A 22,348-nucleotide genomic window follows, 5' to 3' on the forward strand; every position below is an offset into this window, starting at 1 on the left:
TATGAATTTAAAATTGCTCTAAAAATAGTTTATTTTAGGAATTCCCTTGTGGCACAGTGGGTCGAGGATCTGGCGTTGTCACTATGGAAGCTTGGATTGCTGCTGTGGTATGGGTTTGATCCTTAGCTTGGGATCTTTCGCATGCCATGGCATGGCCAAAAAATATTTTAAAAAATTAAATAAAAAAAGTTTATTATGAAAAAATTCTAAGAGCAAAAAAAGAAAACATGCATCAGTCTATTTTAGTTAATATGTAAACATTTCTATTCTTCTGAAAAACAATGCACTCAAAAGTGGGTTTTGGCAGCAGCAATTCTCCTAGAGAGAGAAACTGGAAAAACCATGCAAATTTAAACATCTGCTTTAATACATCAGAAAGCTGATAAAGCTACAAAGCTAGCTGGGCTACATTTTGAGAGTAGAAAAGCCAAAGACAGTGAGCTAAACATCAAAAGCTCCTTTTTCTATAGGCATTTGCCAAATCTATGACAGAAAATATAGTCTGAGAATCTGGCTTTAGTGTGGTCAGAAAGCCACAGCTAGGGAAAGATAAATAAGAACAGTTTTGGGAATTCATTTTTTTTTTTTGGTTGTTTTTTATTTTATTTTATTTTATATAAATAATAAATTTTATTTATTTTATTTTATTTTATTTTTTGTCATTTTAGGCCTATGCAGGTTCCCAGGCTAGGGGTTGAATCAGAACTATAGCTGGTGGCCTATACCACAGACACAGCAATGCTGGATCCAAGCTCCATCTGTGACCTACATTGCAGCTCATGGCAACGCTAGATCCTTAACCGACTGAATAAGGCCAGGGATTGAACCCACATCCTCAAAGAGACAATGTTGGAATGCCAGCTTTGGGTGATCCTATGAGCCTAATGTGAAAATTAAAGAACTGAGAAAATGTAAATGTATATTTCATCTCTCTTTTAAGTCATTTGCAGTATTTTGGCTTTTTTTTTGGGGGGGGGGGAGGCTGCACCCACGGCATATGGAAGTTCCCAGGCTAGGGGTCCAATCAGATCTACAGCCGCAGGCCTATGCCACAGCCACAGCAATGTGGGATCAGAGCTGCCTCTGCAACCTACACCACAGCTCAGGGCAACACTGGATCTTTAGCCCTCTGAGCAAGGCCAGGGATAGAACCTGCAACCTCATGATTCCTAGTCAGATTTGTTTCTGCTGCGCCACAATGGGAACTCCCATTTGCAGTATTTTGATGTGTCAGGATACAGAAAACTAGAGTTTTATTAACAAACCTCTGAAACACAGGGAAGGATGTGTTGCCTTTCCCAGCAAAGATTCATGTGGGGCAAGGATAATGGTGAACACACCAAGATTTCAGTTGAAAATCTTAAAGTCTACATGTTAGAAACGGATCAACCGGAGAGAGACTGAGATAATTCATCACTGTCCCTGAAAAAAATTTGGTGAAACAGTTATTCTACTTTAATTGCCTAAATATTATCCCCTAGAGAGTCTAAAATTACATAAATACATGGAATCATTACGACCAAATTATAAGGGAATAAACAGACACTAAAAATACAGGCATAGGTGATTAAGATATTATAATTATCAGACAAGACTTTAACTACAATTGATATGTTCAAGAAAACAGTAGAAAAGATGGACACAATTAATCAGATGAAAGTAAATAGAATTTCACCAAATAATTAGAATATGTATAAAAGGATCAAATATATATTTTATAATTGAAAAATATAGAATCTGAAATTCAGAACTCCAGTAAATAAATTTAAAATTAGATTAAAAATTGGACTTATGAATTGAAGACAGATCAGAGAGAAGATCCAACTAAAATAAGAGGGGAAAAGAATGTAAAATAAATAGAATATAAGAAAAATGCAGAGCACAGTGAACAGAGGTAACATATATGTAGCTTAAGTACCAGAAAGAAGAAAGAAGAGACTGAAACAGCACTTGCAAAAGATGATAGTTAAGAAGGTTACAAAACTGATAAAAGCTTTAACCTAGAAATTTAAGAAAATTCACAAACTTAAAGTGAAATAACTGGAAAGACAACCTCATCTAGGCATATCACAATCAAAATGCTAAAACTAAAGAGAAAATCTTAAAAGGCATCTAAACAACAACAACAACAAAAAAACACAATTTAAAAAAATGGGCAAAGGACTTGAACAGACATTTCTCCTAAAAAGATTAAGAACAATGAATATGTGAAAAGATGCTCAACATTACCAATTACTGGGGAAATGCAAATTAAATCCACAATGAGATATCATCCCATATTTGTTAGGGTGACTACTATTAAAAAAAAAAAAAAAAAAACCCACAAAATGAGTGTTGGCTGGATACGGAAAAATTTGGTTTGCCTGTGGTTTATGCACTATTGGTAGAAAAACAAAATGGTGCAATCACTACAGAAAACAGCATGGCAATTCTCAAGACAACTAAAAAGAAAATTACCAGGATTTCCACTTCCGGATGTAAACCCAAAAGAACTGAAAGCAGTAATTTGAAGAGATATTTGTACACCCGTGTTCCTACCAGCACTACTCACAATAGGCAAAAGGTGGAAGCGATTCACATAGATGACTGGATAAACAATATGTGTTAGATACTTAAAACAGAATATTATTCCAAAGTAAAAGAAAGGGAATTCTGACACATGCTGCAACAATGGATGAACCTGGAGGGTATCATGCTAAAGGAAATAAGTTGGTAACGAAAGGACAAATACTGTTTGATTTCACTCATATGAGGTCCCTGGAGTAGCCAAATTCATAGAGAAAGAAAGTAGAATAGTAGCTGCCAGAGGCTGGTGGGAAGGAGAACAGGGAGTTATTGTTTAATGGGTGCAGAGTTTCAGTTTTGCAAGATGGAAAGAGTTATGGAGATGGATAGTGTTGATGATTGCAAGACCAGGTGAACGTGCCTAACATTACTGAACTGTACACCTAAAAGTGGTTAAGGTGTAAAATTTTACATCATGTGTACATACACATAGTTAAAAATCATTTTAAAAAGACTTTAAAACCATGAAGCAACAAAACAAATAATAATTAAAAGAGTACCAATAAGACTAATAACTTCCTTCCCAAGAGAGAGAAGGGAGATTATAACACAACGGAATGGCATCTTTGAAATGCTGAAAGAAATTCTATATCCAATAAAAACGTTAAGAAGCAAAGATGAAAACTGATAAAATTTCTTTCTAGCACATTGGCCCTTAAAAAAAAATACCATAGTCCTTCAGACATAAGGAAAATATTTCCAAATGGAAACAGAGATATGCAGGGAGAAATGAAAGACAGTAGAAAGGGTAAATATGCAGGTAAGATAGACATTGATTGTACAAAACATTAAGAGAAATGTCTTAAATGATGGTTAAGATATCTGTAGAAAAACACATCATGGTAATAATGGAGAAAGATGGAATCATAGTCTTCCAAGACTCTATCAATATCAGAGAACTGTTAAAAGTAACTATTTAGGAGTTCCTGTCATGGCGCAGTGGTTCCGACTAGGAACCAGGAGGTTGCGAGTTCCATCCCTGGCCTTGCTCAGTGGGTTAAGGTGTAGGTTGCAGACACGGCTCGGATCCCACGTTGCTGTGGCTCTGGTGTAGGCCTGCAGCTGTAGCTCTGATTAGACCCCTAGCCTGGGAACCTCCATGTGCCGTGGGAGCGGCCCAAGAAATGGCAAAAAGACCAAAAAAAAAGTAACTATTTATATTAAACTGTAATAACTCAAGGATGAGTGCTGAAATATCTAGAGTAACCACTATGAGATCACTATCAGTATATATTTAATCCAAAATCCAGAAGAATGCAGTAAAGGAGAGAAAAAGGAACCTAACCAGGTGAGTTAAAGAGAAAATAAATGGTAACATGGTAGATATAAACCCCAACTATATCAGCAATTATATAAATGTAAATGGATTAATTACTCCAAGTAAAAGATCAATATTACCAGATCAGATTTTTTTAAAGGCTATGATGCTTACAATAAATCATAGGTATAAGAATACAAGAAGATTAATAGCAGAAGGAAGCCAGAAGAAATACTATGCAAATATTAACTAAAACAAAGCTGACAGTATTCGTACTAAAAACCCAAGAGTAGCTTTTTAAAGCAAGAAATCATCATTAAAGATAAAAAAGGGACATTTCACAATGATAAAGTGGTCAGTCCATAAGGAATGTAAATGTTAACTGTGGTTATGTAAGTATGGTGTCCTTTCAAGCAATTTTTACTTTGTTCTCATACATTCATGTTCTGTTTAAATTTTTACAATGAGCATGGGTTTTATATACATATATATAAATAGAAATTTAAAAAAAGCTATTTTTATTGTGGACAAAGAAAGGAAGAAAGTAATACAAAGATGTAAGAGTAATCTGTTAAATTAAAAGTTTAGAAAGATTTGATGGCTAATTTGCCCTAATTAGAACTATAAAAATTAAGTTTATAGTGACGGGGCAAGAAACATAAAAACAGCACTAATGAGAATCAGGTGGAAAATCTCACATAAAAGTGTTATATAATCTCATTTTCCTCTTATCATTTGCTTATTTAAGGATTTGAAGATAGTCAAATCATTATGAGTGTATTTTCTGCAAGAAGAGGGTAACAATACTTTGGAAAGAATGGGAAACAATCCAAAGGGGGGAAAGTGTTGATTCATTTTCGTTCATTCACTAATTACTTATAAGTACCTACCATGTGCCAGGTACTGGTTGAAATTGTTACTTATGATGCTATATGTATATATACCCACACACATTGGTCTCTGTTTCCAGTCCTTGACCCAGAGTTCTTGAAACCCTTATAAATTTTTAATTGATAAAATCAATAGGAACATCTTTTATTCTTTTGTGGGGGAGGGCATATGCAGGTTGCCAGACTAGGGGTTGAACCGCAGCTATAGTTGCTGACCTAAGACACAGCCACAGCAACACCAGATCCGCAACATGTCTGCGCCCTATACCTCAGCTCACAGCAACACTGGATCCTTAACCCACTGAGCAAGGCCAGGGATTGAACCTGCATCCCTATGGATACTAATCAGGTTTGTTAACTACTGAGCCGCAATGGGAACTCCAAACACCTTTTTTTCTAATTATTGATCTTTGACCCTGGTTCCCAACACCCTTGTCCTAAATCCCTTGGAGTTTCCTGGGTGATTGGAGTGTCTTTTATTCTAATGAGGCAACTCTGGGTGGAGACTGGTCCCTGGAAAGACCTTGATTAAAAGCTTGGCATTTTCAGCTCTTTCTCCCATTTTCCACGATGGAGAGAGGGCCTGAAAATAGAGTTAATAATAGATCATACCTATGTGAAGAAGCTTCCATAAATCCAACAGTATGGGGTTCAGAGCGCTTCCAGACTGGCAAACTCATCCACGCCAGGAGGGTGACACATCTTAACTCCATGGAGACCCTTGCCCTATGTATCTCTTCACCTGGCCATTCATCTGTATCTTTTAATATACCTTTAATAAGCTGGTAAATCTAAGTGTTTCCCTGAGTTCTGTGAGCTGTTCTAGCAATTAATCAGATCCCAGGGGCATAAGTCTTCAGAACCTCCAACTTGTAGCCGAGTCAGACAGAATTTGTGGATGATCTGTCCTTTGCAATTGCCATGTAAAATGTGTGTGTGTGTGTGTGTGTGTGTGTGAAGGGACAGTTGAGTGTAACAACCGAGTTAAATTGTAGGATACCCAGCTAGTGTCACAAAAAATTGCTTGTTGTGGGGAAAATTCTTCATACATTGGTGTCAGAAGTGTTGTGAGTATGACAGCAGTATGAGGAGAGAAACAAGAGCACTGAGTTTTCCCCAACACAGAAGCATTTGTCAGCCTACTGTGGAAAATCATTCATGAGGTTATTAAATAAAATAACAATAGGTCACTTATATTTGATAGGATTACCCAGTAATAAAGATTTCCCTAACCGAATTATAGTAAATTGAATTAGCTCTTCAAATTATGGGAAGTTTTGGGCGAAGTTTCTTAGTCCTAAGACTAAGTAAACCTGAGTTAAAAAACATAATTCTATTATTGGGATTGCTATAGAAAGGACACAAAGTAAAGAATAAAGGTACTATATTGAAAGGTTTCATAAATCCCTCCAGCTTCCAAAGTTGGATTATCTCCTTTAGGGCTCCCAATGACTGACTAATTGTCATGTCCAAAACCTTTCTGTCCTCGGCCATTCTTCTCCTAGGCTTTTCAGTAGCATTTAACACAGCTGACCTTTATGAATCCTTCTGCTTCTTTGGCTGCTTTAAAACAAAAGAAAATCAGCACTGGAAACCAGTTTTTCTCTTCCTTCTAAATATTGCTCAGTCTTTGTTGCCAATTCCTCTACCTCTAAACAGAATTTTGATGACTGAATATTGATGATCTTGGGAATTGTACTGTGGTAATGTTTCTTTTTCACTCTGCCTGGTTAAACTCTGATGGCTTCAACCACTCTCCCTATTCAGATAAATCAAACCAATATGTCTTCTAGTTCTATAGCTCTAGTTCTGCATTTCCACCAACCCTGTGATATCCTCATTTTGCTATGCTAGAGGCACACTGATTTCACACTGAAACTAAAGTCACTATTTTAACATCCTTTGCTGAAAGCAAACTCTTCTTTTAATGTTCCAGGTCTCAAATAATGGAATCACTATTCCTCCAAACCAGGCTCCTAGAGATACCAAAGAAGGTATTTCTTTCAAATCAAAATTGTCCTCTCTCTATTGCCACCATTTAGTTTGTCTCCTGAAATTTCCCACCTGGATTACTTCAAGCATCAATCTCTTTGTGTCCAGAGTCTCTACCAAGAGTCTACCAGATGTTTTTCTTATGTACTTTCTTCAATACCTTTAAATCTATGGTCTTCTTCATTTCTTTCTGAGCTAAAATTGAGGCTATTACCAATACATTCCTAAAAAATTTTCACAATTTTCTCTCCTTTAATACAAAGATAGGCTAACTGAACTATCTTTGTATTAAAAAAGAATCTGAAAAAATATGTAATAACTGAATCACTTTGTTGAACACCTGAAACTAACAGAATATTATAAATCAATTGTACTTTAATTTTTAAAAAGTCTTTCAATATTGATGGTGCTTTCCTTTCCATCATCTTACAGTGCAAGCTTGTATGACTGTATGACAATTCAAGATAAAAAGTCTAAATTTAAAAACCAAATACAGGAGTTCCCGTAGTGGCTCAGCGGAAACGAATCTGAGTAGCATGCATGAGGATGCAGGTTCAATCCCTGGTCTCACTCAGTGGGTTAAGGATCTGACATTGCCATGAGCTGTGGTGTAGGTGGCAGACGCGGCTTGGATCTGACGTTGCTGTGGCTGTGGCATAGGTGGGGGACTACAGCTCTGAGTCGACCCCTAACCTGGGAACCTCCATATGTCATGGGTAAGGCCCTAAAAATAAAGACCAAAAAAAAAAAAAAAAATCAAGTGCATTAAAGCTTTTAATTTACATTATAATGATGTTTTTCATCTCTACTGAGTCACTGCTTAGCATTTTTCTTGTCAAAATGAGTGGTTCAAATTGTATAAATATCTGATAGTTTATATGTAAAAAGTTTATCATCCATGAGTTGTCATTTATGAAGCCTCGAAAGATTGAAAGGGAAGAAACTTCTGCTGATTTATATAATTCTTAGGAATCTGTATTATTAAGAAATTAAAACACAATTTTAAACATTTTTATAACTATATAAATTTCTACTACTCTAGGATTTTAAATATAAAACCATAAAAAAACATAAAAATTTCTATAATATTCTGATTGTGGATACTGCCATTATTTCTTATATATATATTCTCTTTGCAAATATATTTCAATCACTACTACCATTAAAAATGCCCACTGAATTAAGAACCATATTAAGTTTATCTTAAAAATATATGTATATTATGTATATATGGGCACATAACGATATTTATGTGTATTTATATGTAATTTTAACATGTAAAATAAGTTTCTACTTGCAAACTTAGTTCCTTAACACATAACAATGAAAGATTTGATGTAAAAACTTTCTAAAATCCTTTTTGTTGATTCTATTATAATCCTCAAGATATATCTGTGGAGAAAAAGTCAACTCCATCCACTTTAATACGGAACAGTGAGATTTTCAAGGAATCTTCTTGCCATTTAAATAATCTTATTTACTCTTCAAGTCCTTTTTGTACCCATTCATCCAAACATTTCATGTTCTTATCATTGAACCTCCTATTTCACTTCTTGCAAATGCCAGTGGGTACTAATAAAGGGAAAGCTCCTGCTTTGTGATTGTATTTTATTTGATATTACTTCGAAATTTTGAAATGTAACCTTCAAGAGTGAATGTAATTTCACTCTACCTCTTAAAAGCATGATTGTTAATATAATTTCTATTAATGGTTAAGGAGAGGAATTAATGTATTTATATCATGGTTAAATATGTCACAATGCAAGGGGAAATATGACTCGATTTAAAGGAACATCTTTTTTTTTTTTTTTTTTTTTCCTTTTTAGGGCTGCTCCCACGGCATATGCAAGTTCCCAGGCTAGGGGTCGAATCATAGTTATAGCTGCCAACCTATAGCACAGCCACAGCCACGGAGGAGCCAGGCTGCTTCTGCGACCTACATGGCAGTTCATGGGAACGCCGGATCCCTAACCTGCTGAGCGGGGCCAGGGCTCAAACCCACATCCTCATGGATCCTAGTTGGGTTCGTTAACCACTGAGCCATGATGGGAACTCCTATTTAAAGGAATATATTTTGAATTGGGGTTCTGAAAATAACACTGAGAATACAACATTCTAACTCATCTTTAGTTATCAGTTAATCAGTTTCCTGAAATCCGTAGTTATCATTTTACTTCCTATTTTTTGTGATGTAATATAGTTAACACAAATACTATTAAGTATAATTTTAAACTTACAAGACTATTTGGTCATTATCAAGTAAAATTCCCAGAATACTACTAAATTCTATGTACTTAAGCATAGTAAAATAACATAGTATCTACTTGCTAGTTATTCCTGTCTCTGCAGACTTCTAGGTTGTGACCACTTTGACTTGCATTTTTTTCATGCAGCGGGCTCCTTTAAAAAAAAAGAAAATGTAAAAAATTTTAATTAACTGTATTTATTAATTGACAAATGCATCTAAATGAACATAAAAAGCAAGAATGGATTGTGAAGAGCTTAATCAGATGCTTTTCTAATTGTCAGATTACACAGCCTATCAGCATATTTCCACAAACACTACCACGTTAGGTATCTGAGCTGTGAATATATAAATTCAGTGTGGAACAAAAGGATGATATTATTATTTAATATTCCCTCTTAAAATAACGCTTCACCAGCTGCAAGGAAAATTCTTTGTATAGTGATTTTCTTCCTTGTCTGATTTATTCCTAATAATTAAAAAATAAATGTGCAATGAATTTTCTTTGTTTTTAAAAATTATAAAACAGAATTTCTTTTAAAATATTTCAAAATTTAGAAGCTTTTAGGTCAGAGTTGCCTTTTACTCTAGTTATCCTGAGTGAATAAAGTTTTATATTCTTAATATTAAACTTTAAATCCTGATTTGGTAAATCCCAGTACTCATTAAACAAAGTGCTTTGACACTAGCACTTATTATAGTGTGTATATATTCATAGCTTAATGTGTTCAATATATTAGAATTACAATAACTTAGCCTAAAATACTCATATATATTTGCAATAAGAAAGTATTTTAGAAAAGTGACTTCCATGAGATTAATGCAGCTATACACATACAACCCATGGTTGATATGAGGAAAAAAAGAGCAAAATGATGCCTTGAAATTATTTGTTTGAATATTTAATAAAAAGCCTTTATATTTATAAAATGCAGAATCTCTACAAAATTATTAAATATATAGGTCAGGACACTTGGGACTCTCTATTTGTTTGTAAAACAGAGAAGAATCCACACCATGCACAGAATCAGGCAGGGCCTGATGTGTTTCAAAAGTCGTAAGTGGCAGCTTTCTTGTTATTGTTTTCCAAATAAAGTCAATAATAAGTAAAGTCAACTGTACATAGTAAGACTTAGATACTAAAAAAAATTCTTGAAATTAGGACTCTACAGGATATTCTGGAAAGTTATAAATGTAGTAAAAATATATATATATATACCAGTTAAAATGCTGAATACTGTGTTTCTTTAATTGATGTAATTCTTTACTTATATAAAATGCCCAGTTGTAGTATAAAGTTTAGCAAATCATGTGTTTGGGCTGAAGTAATTTTCTGATTATAAATGCCATTATTAAGATGAAATAGAAATTAAAAAATTTATACTTATAATTATTGTTAGTAATTTTACATTTTAATTTATATTAGAATTAAAAGTGTTTTATAAACCACCATTACACTGTTACATTATGAAATGCTTATAGTCTACAATATATTACCCTGAATTTTATAGAAATATAAATATATAGTCTGATTAAATACTATTTAATACAGTCTAGGCCTACAAATTATAAAACTGAAATCATCTATTTTAACTTCCTTATCCATAAAATAGCAGTCATAATTAAACCTTAAGTGTACCATAAAGAGTTTTTAGAAGAAGTTATAAAAGTAAATTCTTAATAGTTAAGCACCTGCTTAGGAGAAAGGTATTTATTATTATTTTGTTTTATTGTAACAAGTAAAAATATAAGCCTAAAATATATTATTCTGTACCCAAGAAAGTGATATATACTTAAAAATAAATTATTGTATTCTTGTATTCTGTTATCTTTTTGCTGTTTTTTTGAAGTCAAAAATTGCCCTCCCACTTTCAATCAGGTTCATCATTCAATATAATGAAAGAAATACACATCTGAATTTAGAAAAATAGATTATTACTATAACTATATTATTTTATTACATTATACTACATGATACAGTACAATATACTATTGTAATAACAATTATGTTATTATTATATTTATACTATTATAGTATAATATATAGTTATGCTATTTTAATGGACTTGCTTTTGTTCTCTGCAAATCACTGAAACTGGGTCCTGCCACAGCTCATGAGATATGCACACTCTTCAGAGAAGGGAAATAAATTATGTTAGGAAGATACACACTCTTAAGCATGGTGGTTTAATTCCTCAAGAGACCTAATAATCTTAGTTATGGGTAACATCACATTTTTAAGGCCAATGTTGAAGGGAAAGCAAAAGAACTTCTATTATAGAGACCAGCACACCAGCCTTGGTAGTTTCCTTTTACTACCTTAAAATAAGATCTTTAAAAAATTTTTTTGTCTAGTTTTTGTTTGTTTTTTGTTTTGTTTTGTTTTTTCATTACTATCTCTGTGCTGGGGGGTCTAGGATACCCTCAGCTAAGTGCTTGAGCCTCCAGGTTAAAGTCCATTTTAAAAGATTTATTTGGAGACCTTATATACAGAAGCATTGTTGGAAAGCTTTTTGAAAGGTTCCTTGCTTTGGGCTAAGTTCTTTTGTGTATTTCTGGTTTTCAGTTTTTAGTCAACATTCTTGAAATATGACCTCCTCACTCAATACCTTAATTGTATATAAATGATGAGACCAAAAAAAAAAAAAAAAAAAAAATCCCCATTCACTCTGTGCATTAGCCAGATGCTAATTCTCACTAGCTCTGGCTCCTGATTACAACCTTTTCCTTCCTGCATTTTTTTTTTTTAATATGTTTCGATGGCCCCAGCTGCATTTAACCCCAGTTTGAGCAGCCCCTTTGTCCTGCTACTCAAAAGTAGAAAGTACACATGAAAAGTCCTTAAGTTATAAGTTCCTTCCTAAAATATAGTCTTCTTAAAACAAGACCTTCTTAAAATAAGACTTTCTTAAAACAAGACTTTTTAAAACAAGGTCTTGTTCAGTTATGCTCCTTATCAGTGTTTATCACTCAGTGGACGCTGCAATATTTAACAAGTGTTGGTATGGCACTTGAGCTATGACTGCACAGTAAATAGGCCAGATTGAGATGCCCAGCACTACAACTCCCAGCTTCACATTTCAATTTATTTAAATAAGATTGTCTAACGCAAGTGTTTAACTATTCATTAAAATTAACCTTTCAAATTCAGAGTGCCAGTGGGCACTCTTGATAACACTAAAGTTTTAGATTTAGGTTCCCAACCACTATTGTATAAATGAAAAATTCAGGGGGTTTGAAATGTCAAGCATGCTTTGAAACAGAACTTTAACTCTGCCTCATGGTTAATGTTCTCTTAGTGTTTTGTGATGTGATTACAAACAGTCATTGACTATTTAATGCAATAATGTTCTTGGAGCTAATGAAGAACAGGCACTGCATATCAAAGAAATTCGATAGCAGTAACCCAAGCAAGAATTCTGGCAGAGAACATATTTAGGTTGAACTGCCAGCTTGAAAGACTTTAAATAGCCATAGTCTGTTAACTATTTGGGGAGGAATTTCAACACAGCCATCCCTAGCAGGTGCAAATCTACTGTATTTTTGAAGGTCACTAGCATCTTCAGAAAATTCACCAAGATTTGTTGTCAAATCTTGCAGGTATCCACATACAAGAATTAATGTCAGGGGCTTTCAATAGAGCATGAGACCATACCCTCAACACTAGATTTGTAAGATTTAGGTGGAACAAAGGATCTCTTGGCAGTAACACTGTCAATCATTTGAATTTAAAGGCAGAGCCTCTAAGTCCAGATATGAAGCTCTTTCAGAAACTAGAGGGAAAAACAGAATTTTTAATATAAGACTGAGGTCTCTGTGGGCTATGGGATAAATTACGAATAAGCCCCCTACATGAGCTTATGCAATGCAGATTTAAAAATAATCTGAGACATAATATGACAGAAGTGTGTGCAATGTACTGCAGGACACTGGAGGAGGGGGTTCTCCACACAATCTGGGGGTCATGGGAGGCTTCTGACTCAGCAGTCAATCAGTGCCTTGGATGCCCCAAGTATTTTATACAATTTTACTAAATTTTAATTGAATATCAATCAATAAAACCAAGATTCCTTACATTTCTTCCATTTGTATGTTTTACCTTAAAGTCTATACAGAAGACAGGAAAAAAAAAAAAAAATGGCAGAGTCTCCTGAATCACTCTGAGGCTCTCATTATTCCTTTTGCATGTACTGCCCTCTCTAAATTCCTTCAGCTCTACAGGGAAGGGAGGAGCAGACAAGTATAGAACTGCTTGACCTGCACGGTGCTGGCAAGAAAAGGAAGCCCTACGGCTGAAAGGAAAGCTCTGGGCTAGATGGAGCCATGCTCTCTGCCTCTTTCGCTTTAAGTCTCCTGTCTTGACTTCTTTTAGAATGTATTTTCTCAACTATTATCCCAAGAAATGAATCTTAAAGTTTTGCTTCACATATTCACATATGCATTTGCATATATCGATTTTTCCTCATTTTATCACAAATGATAATTCATACACAATAACAATATTCCTTAAGCATCCTGAAACAGAAATGAAGTCATAAACTGAGATAAGCCCATATTTTTTCTTTCTTGTCTGATACAAAGTTTCATGGTGGTGACAATCTTTAGACAATTGAATACAAGCACCAAAACTGCATGGAAGGGAATAAAATGAGTACTCTGAACTGGAATGACAAAGGAGTAGGTTGGATCATGGTTCAGACATATTTCCTTCCCAGTCTTCATATATCCAAGGGACGAGTGTACCATTGACTTTGGGCTTGGCTTGTGACTTGCTTTGGCCAACAAAGGAGGTGGAAGTAATGGTGGACCAGTTCTGAGTCTAAGCCTTACAAGTCCTTATGAGTTTCTTTGTTCATACTGTTACACCTCAGCCATGTGTAAAGGCTATGAAATGAACCAGACCAGATTAGTCCACTGGTCCTACGAAGAAAACGAGAGCTATATGGAGCAGAGTTGTAAGCGGAGGCACCCTAGGTCAGCTGATGTCCAACTGACTTCAGACTGAACAAGCCCAAACGAGATCAGCAGAGCCAGCAAACCAAGCCCAACCTGGCTCAACACACTCCGAACCAACATCAGACATTTGGGCTAAATAAACATCAATTATCGTATGCCACTGAGATCTTGCTGTTTTTAGCTATGCAGCATGACTGTAGTCATAGCTAACTGTCACATATCAGATGAGGCAGTCAGGGAAGACCTCACTGAGAAGATAATATATGAGGAGATGCCTAAGGAATGAGAGAGAGATGATTATGTAAGCAGCTGATAAGAAAACTCCTGGGAGAAAGATCAACATTCAAAAAGACACTAAGGTATGTGGCATGCTTTAAGGAACTAAACAGGGACCAGTATACCTGAGCCTCACTGACAGGAATAGATTGGGGCAAAAAGAATATGATAAATCAGTCCTTGTATGCCCTGGTGAGAAATTAATTTTTTAAATTTCAAAGAGTCAGTAGAAGCTTCAGATTATCTGTTCAAGCTAGCTAAGAAGTGGAAAATGAGTTGGAAGAGAGGACAAGGAATCTTTAACTTGAAAGTGAACTTCTATAGCAAGCACATTATTTGTACTTCAGTTTTGTGCATTATATGTGTATATGTATGTATACACACATCTATATAGTGGTTTTGTGAGTGCTGATGGAGATCAGAGGCCTTTCCATACTTCTTCATGGTGCTGCTACCTGGTAGGCCAGGTGTGACAGGTAAGAGCAGGAGGTTCTGGAAGCTCTAACCAATTTCACAGAAAACTCTGCTGATCTCTCAGCCTACTTTATTGGCCTAATAGTGTATATAATTTCTCTTACTCGGTGGTATTTTTATGATACTACTACCTTCTTATACCACTCCATAGAACCATGTGGACCAGCAGAGCATATATTATTCAATAAGGGACACAAACGAGTCATAAATAGCCTACTGTGAATAAATTTCACTGGCATCTCACCTTGGCCTGAGTCTCTACTGCTTTTTGTCGATTCTAAAGTCACTCTGCTTCCTCACTGGTCTCTAAGACTACTTTCTATACTATAACGTAGCCTAGAGGTAACTTCCTGAAACATTTCATCGTTAAGTGTTTGACTTGAGGGAATAAGGGTGAAGAAAAGGAGAACTAACATTTACTGAGTGCATCTTTTACTCCAGATATTGTCCTAAGTGATTAGCGATGATATTTCTCTCAGGTTAGTTTCCCCTAGCAGCAGACTCTGTCTAAGACAAAGATTTGAGAGCAAATACTTTATCTGGGAGGCAATCTTAGAAAACATCAGTAGAAAAAAAAAAAAAGTGAAACAGGGAAGGGAAGGAAGCCAGTATATGGATGTGTAATGAAGCGATTGTCACTCTGGGCAACTAAGACTCATCCATGTGGAACAGTCCTCAGGGTGAGCCATCAGAGGATGAGGAATGTGGGATATTTACTCTCCAAATCTTATCTGTGAATGACGGAAGGCTGGACCTGGAGCCATTAAATCCTCTGAACTTCCAGGCTGCGCTGAACATAAGCTGAAATGAGATTCTCAACACAATTTGACAGTGCTTGCATTTAGATGCCAGGAGCACCTAGTAGAATATTAACGGACAGGAGGATCTGGGAGGGCCCCCAACAGCAACAGAATCTTCTCATTTATTCCCCATGAATGTCACTGTTTTAGAGAGATTTTCCCCGATCACTTCATTTCAAGATACATACTCCAGTTTTCTATCTTTTGTTCCTTCCCTTCTAAGCCCTTATCGCAATCACCCATTTGCTCTTTAAGTTGCTTCTTGCTTGTATATTTTCTGAATTTGTTACTAGACTATGAGCAAAATGAAGTCGGGAACTGAGTTTATTTGTTTAATAAGGCTAAGTAAAAGTAGGAACCCAGTATTTGTTGAATTAACTATTGAGTGACAGCCTTATAAGGTAGAGAGTATGACCGTCATTGCTGAATGGGTTTACTAAGGCCATATTGGTGGTGATAGAATTCCAAACCAGGAAGATCTGACACAAAATCCCACACTTTTTACAACACTGTGATAATGACATCAAGCTGTTTTTCCTATTTCCTGCCTCAGAAAACTCAATTATTTCCTATTTCTTACATCATTAAATCTAAATTCCTCTGCCTTACTTTCAATTCCTTCTGTAGTCTGGCTACTTAGATTCATATTGCATCTTACGAAAAAATTAGTGCACAAATACATTATAGGATGAATGTAATGTTGCTTGAAACCTTATGTGGAAATGACTTGCAGGCTGCTTATTGTCAACAATTAATGTAATATGAGAATAGTGTGATCTGCCTCTAAAAAGACCAACGTGAAAGGCTAAATGCATATAAATATATAACTTCTAGAGCAGTAAGGGGATGGGTGTTAGTGATGGTGCATACAAGGCTCCTTTTCTGAGGTCAAAATGACTAGAACTCAGAATAACTGATAACAGGACAGCAAAATTCCTTTTATCAATGCATGATGACTGATTTTGTTTTAGATGTTGGGCCTGAACCAAAAAAACCTCCACAACTACAGAAGCAAAATGGAACCAGAAAAAATGAAGTTAGAAACAGGAGAGCAAGAAAACAATGTATCCCTTCTTATATTTGCTAATGATGGGTTGATATTTCATTTACATTATCTCATTTAAAAGCCTTAGGACCAGGTCATTAGCATGACTGTAGGGCTTGACAAAAGCATGAAAATAATTTAGCTTTCAGTCATGCGGTAACAAAATTACTGAAAGTAAAGAGCTGCAGCCTGAGTCCTAGGGTGAAAATTCACATAAGAAATCATTAAGTAGGAGTTCCCATTGTGGAGTAGTGGAAATCCAACTAGTATCAATGAGGATGCGGGTTCCATCCCTGGCTTTGCTCAGTGGGTTGGGGATCCAACATTGCTGTGAACTGTGGTGTAGGTCACAGACTCGGCTTGGATCCCATGTTGCTGTGGCTGTGGCTGTGGCTGGCAGGTATAGGTACAATTCGACCTGGGAACCTCCATATGCCCCAGGTGCAGCCTAAAAGCAAATAAATAAATAAATAAATAAATAAATAAATAAATAAATAAATATAAATAAAAATAAAAAAAATCATTAAGTAATAATATGATAGGTTTTGTTGCTATTGTTGCTTTTTGCTTTTTGTTTTTGAGGAAAGATGTGGTTGAATGTACTGATTGACCGAAAATATTTGAAGCATTCCCTATACTATTGCTTTTCTTTATGGGTGTTTCTTCCCATGAGGATCATAACTCTTGCCCCAAGGATGTTAGCCTAGGTTATGGGACTCCCCTAGGCGAATGGAATACAAGCCAAGAAGCCTGGGAGTCTATTAATGATCTTCTCTGTGACAAATCCTAGCTATGCGCTCCCTCTTCTTTCTAGATTCTGGAACAATGAGATGACGGAATAGCGCCCCAGTCTATATGCAGCCAACATATAATGGTAGTGGAAAATAAGCCTTTGTTGTTGTAAACACTAAGATATAAGGTTGTTTATTATTAAAACAGTGAAAGTTGTGTCTGAAAACGTGGGAAAAAGTGTCTTTCTAATTCTTGGAAAGTTTGCAAATTAAAATTGAGATCTTGAAGAAAACCACTTTCTATTCATAATTTTAAAAGCTTAATGTAAGAAAAATTATAATTGGTATTTATGATATTCGAAAGAACTTAATATGTTTGGGCATAAGTGCATAGATTCCAAATGAAATGAGAAATAAATTATTCTTTGAGTTGCGACGTTTAGTTGAAAAACAAGGGAGATTTTATTCAGCTGGTTACTAATAGTATTGTAATGCTTACAAAAACTTGAAATTTACTATGTTTATATATTTAAATGATTATATTTGCAAGAGTGGTTTAACTCCTTGGGAAGATTTTGCTTGTTATATCAGGGTTGGAAATACTTAATAAAGAAGATACAATGTATTAGATTTATAGAGAAAATAAAAATATTTAACAAAAATTTTAGGTAATAAAGTTTTAAAGTGATTGTTAAAACTAACCAGATTTATATGTAGAAAAAGATTATATGTTCAGCCTTAAATAATACTGAAGAACTAGTTTTAAGTTAAAAAATTTAACTTGTATAAAACGAAAATTAAGTAAAAATTGCAAATAGCCAAAAACTGTCTTTACTGTGCACAAAAGCCATCTTGTAACATAAAAAAACTCACAGCAATAAAAGTCACCATGAAGTAGTAAAATAATTCCCATTTTATAAATTAGGAAATGAAGACTCAGAAAAATTAAAGTTGCCCCAAACAAAAATTATGGTAATTTACTCAGTTTGGTAATTCTACAATTTGTAAAATGGCTTTTAAATGCTTCATAAAATGTACTTTATTCTCTTTTTTGCATTTCAAATGTTAATGCATGTTCACTTATAAAAGCTTTCTAAATCTCATCCATAAATACGATCTTAGCTATTACAGATACTTGTATGTTGAAAAAAAATATTCTCTGGTTGATTATTCTTTTAAAAATATTTTTCTTCCCCAACTGGATAGATTATTCCTTAAGAGAAGAAATGTATTCTACCTGAAGTGACTGAGAAAGAAAGAAAGGAAGAAAGAAAGAAAGGAAGGAAGGAAGGAAGGAGGGAGGGAGGGAGGGAGGGAGGGAGGGAAGGAAGGAAGGAAGAAAGAAAGAACGAAAGAACGAAAGAAACAGGTACACAGCAGGTTCTCAGAAAGTGCTCACTGAGCTAATGAATAAAGTTTCATAAAAAAATAGGCATTTTATTTTATTATCATTTTGCTTCCTTTTTTATGTCCATCATAAAAGAATTTGAAGAAGCTTATAATAAAAGATAGGTACAAACTAGTTTTAAGTTAAAAAAAATAGAACAGTAAAAAGGAAACGAAAGAAAAGATCTTATTATAGGAGTAATATATTTACTGCGACTTAGCATGGAATACATCTCTCCGTTTCCCTGGAAGAGAGGCAACAGGGCAAACAAAAGCAGAGGCCACACATTTTCTTAATCTGTTTCAAGGAAGCACATTAATTCTGAGGCAGAATTTCTAAAGGTGTTTAATTTTCGATTTACATAGAGTACAACCTAAAACGCCTATAAATAATAGCATTGACCAAATCCTTTACTTTTTCACGTATAGTAAAGAAACAGAAGATTTTTTAATAAAATAAATAATAATAAGTCAAATGCATGATTATAACTACCTACCTACCTACCTATCTATTCTTTTATGTGAACAGCCTTTTACTATGAAGTATTTTTCGGTTAGTTAAAGGGTAAGTCTCAAAATGAAGTTAATACATGTTAACGCACATTATATACATGATATATATGTGTACATGCACACATATATTTGTGTGATTTGGGGAATTTAAAGCAACATTTATATCATCTGTTGAAGGATTCCCATTGATCATGTAACCAAGCAGGGCCCTGTGCAGCTCCTGGCCCCAAAGCCTTTCTGTGTCCCCCATTTCTTGTTCTTAGGAAATGGGCCTCATTCAGCCTCCATGACCTTCCCTGAGTTCCAAGAACAGGTTCAGACGTTGCTAATCAGGGAAGGAAGCAAGAGAGGAAGAGTCAAAAACAACAGTATAGCCTTAGGGCAGGATCCTGGTTCCCTATCAAGGGATACACATAATAATATAGGCATCTTATACACCTAAGAGAAAAGTTCTTCATGCTTCTTTTAGAAATGAATCCTTTAAAACTGAACAGCTTAGAGTTCTTCCTTGGCCTTCTCCCTGGCTTAATTGCACCCTACATGCAATTGCCTGTAAACAAACGATTAGGCATCCTGAGCAAAATTGCCTCTAGGTTAAAGATTATTAGCACATGATGCTTTTCAGGAGCTTTCTAGTTTATTCAAATCTCTGATCAATATGCCCTTTTCTCAAGTCCTATTATTCCAGGCCCAGAAGACCACCATCATGATCATACCAAGATTTCCTGACTCCAGCTTTGATGACGAAGATTTCCCCAAAGAAAGAATGCATGTTTGTCCCAATCCTGATTTCTATCTGAAAACCTGTATTCTTTTCCTTTTCACTACAGAACTCCTCACAATTCTTTCAAAAGGGATGGGAGGTACAGTCTTTTAAGGCATTAGCCTGCTGTGACCCCTGCTTTGCCTGGAAAGCAAAAAGCTATCTTTTTCTCCTTCACCCCAAACTCTATCTCTGTGTTTCAGTTTGGCACCGGCAGACAGAAGCTGAATTTCAGCACCAATCAGAAATTTAGATATTTAATAGAATGTTCATATGTAACTAGGTGATATCTTAAAGCACTCCAAAATTATGTCATCCTTGGATAAACTAGAGTTAGTGCAATTTAAAATTAAAAAATAACCTCCTCTATATTCTCACAGTCACATCTAAAAATTTATCTAAGATACAGAGAATTGACTTTGAAATTGAAATAAATGAGTAGTAATTTTATGAAACAAAGTATAGAGTTGTTTTTGCGCTGAAGCATTAAACAATTAGAGAAAGTAAATAATCTATTTTTAACCATATATCTTAATAAATGATGCCAGAAAGACTTATTTCCGTGACATTTTTCAAGATAAAATAAATTAGGACAAGGTAAAAGTGAAATGTTGTTTTGAGTTGGAGGTAAGACTCATTTAAAAGTTTTGGTATTTTTCAGACTCTTTTAGGTTATCACGAGAACTGAGAAGCATTAAGCAATTGAAGCCTGGAGTCTATGCAGATGGATCAGTGAGCTGGGAACAGGCCACCCCATGAACTTTGCTTAATGATGGTGTAGATAATACATGGCCCCAGAAATATAAGTTATGTTTATGAAATAAACATTGCATTTGATCCTAGGAGATGAAAACATGTTTCCATAATGGCTAGTCATAAAACTGCTCATCCTTTCCTGACTGTCATTGATTTTTTTTTTTTTTTAAACACAAACAGTCATTGTGGCTATTAAGCCTAGAATACTGTCTACATTTCACATATCATCTGGAATGTTCATCTCATTAATATGCTTTCCAAGTGCTATAATTACATATTCAATCAAAACTCACTTTTACATCCTTTATATTTTTGAAGTTTATTTCTCTCTTATACTCAGTCTTGACTTTATCTTTTAGTATAAATTCTGGTTCTTAAATGTTGGCAAATATCGCCTTTGAGTCAAGAATTAAAGAGTCAGCCTTTAATATTCTCTTTTCCCTTTTTTTCCCCTTCCCAATTAATTTGATAACAAGTTTAGTTAAGCTTTTGGCTGAAGTGAGGGGAAAATCTGAAAAACAATAAAAACCTAGGAAAAAGCTTAGAAATCATTTCGTGGTTGATGATGCAGGAACGATTGTTCCACCATGGATTATTTCTGGTAATATTGTCTACCCAAAGTATTATGAATAACAAGATGTGAGCAAAAATGTTGCCAATCACAAAAGCTGTCATGTTTACTGTCATCTCTAGTACTTGACTTCAAAAGAGAGCAATAAGAACGGGTGCACTTTATGATGTGCTTTATCTTGCCTGACAGTAAACTGATAGGCATGTGACAAGCTGAACGCTACAAGTGAAAATATGTTCTTGATTAAACATGGTGTGTGAAGACCCATGAGCCGATAGGTAACATTATTCACTCCAGTCATGCAGCCAAAAAGTCATATATAGTTTTGCTCTAAAATTAAAAAGGAAGTATTTAGCTTTAGTCTTGATCACAGGTGTCCAAATTCACACAAACTAAAACAACACCACGCCTGTTCAGATATTTTTTTATAAAAGGATGTAAATGAATTAACAACAAATTTAGGAAGTGTATATGCAAAGAATTTCTTGGCTTTATATCACATGGACACACCATCGATTCAAACAACTAAAATATATAAAATGTAATCTTTGTTTTATACAATATTGGATATACCATTTAAAAATCCTTGAGTACACAGCAACATGGATGGAACTAGAGAATCTCATACTGAGTGAAATGAGCCAGAAAGACAAAGACAAATACCATATGATATCACTTATAACTGGAATCTAATATCCAGCACAAATGAACATCTCCTCAGAAAAGAAAATCATGGACTTGGAGAAGAGACTTGTGGTTGCCTGATGGGAGGGGGAGGGAGTGGGAGGGATCGGGAGCTTGGGCTTATCAGACACAACCTAGAATAGATTTACAAGGAGATCCTGCTGAATAGCATTGAGAACTATGTCTAGGTACTCATGTTGCAACAGAAGAAAGAGTGGGGGAAAAACTGTAATTGCAATGTATACATGTAAGGATAACCTGACCCCCTTGCTGTACAGTGGGAAAATTAAAAAAAAAAAATAAAAAAATAAAAAAAAATAAAATAAAATCTTTGAGTACAAATATCCTTTGTACACTAATTTGAAAACAAATGAAGCCAACTCTCTAAAATAGCATGCTCCAGTTAAGTTTTCTTGAATAAAACTCGACAATCTTCCAAGGGG

At 34.9% G+C, this 22,348-nt stretch overlaps 1 protein-coding gene across 50 annotated transcripts in view; it reads right to left on the reverse strand.

The window, feature by feature from the left end:
• The window catches only part of LRRC7 (leucine rich repeat containing 7), a 537,967-nt gene that overhangs the window by 379,218 nt on the left and 136,401 nt on the right, over positions 1 to 22,348 (reverse strand). For 22 of the 50 annotated variants that reach the window (XR_014807993.1, XR_014807991.1, XR_014807990.1 and 19 more), the window contains exon 3: positions 9,030 to 9,105. The exons of 17 other annotated variants lie outside the window; for them this stretch is intronic. Coding sequence is in view for 27 of the 33 variants with exons in the window: in XM_084964735.1 (XP_084820861.1) it covers position 9,030 (1 nt within the window). In the remaining 6 variants the exon portion in view is untranslated. The remainder of the gene's footprint in view (positions 1 to 9,029; positions 9,106 to 22,348) is intronic. 11 more of the 50 variants (XR_014807992.1, XM_084964731.1, XM_084964733.1 and 8 more) reach the window with 1 other exon arrangement.

This window comes from Sus scrofa, chromosome 6, assembly GCF_054392235.1.
Source record: "Sus scrofa isolate SSC_HxYL_T2T_F1_AM1 chromosome 6, Sscrofa_HxYL_maternal_Yorkshire_Landrace_v2.0, whole genome shotgun sequence".
Taxonomy (NCBI): domain Eukaryota; kingdom Metazoa; phylum Chordata; class Mammalia; order Artiodactyla; family Suidae; genus Sus; species Sus scrofa.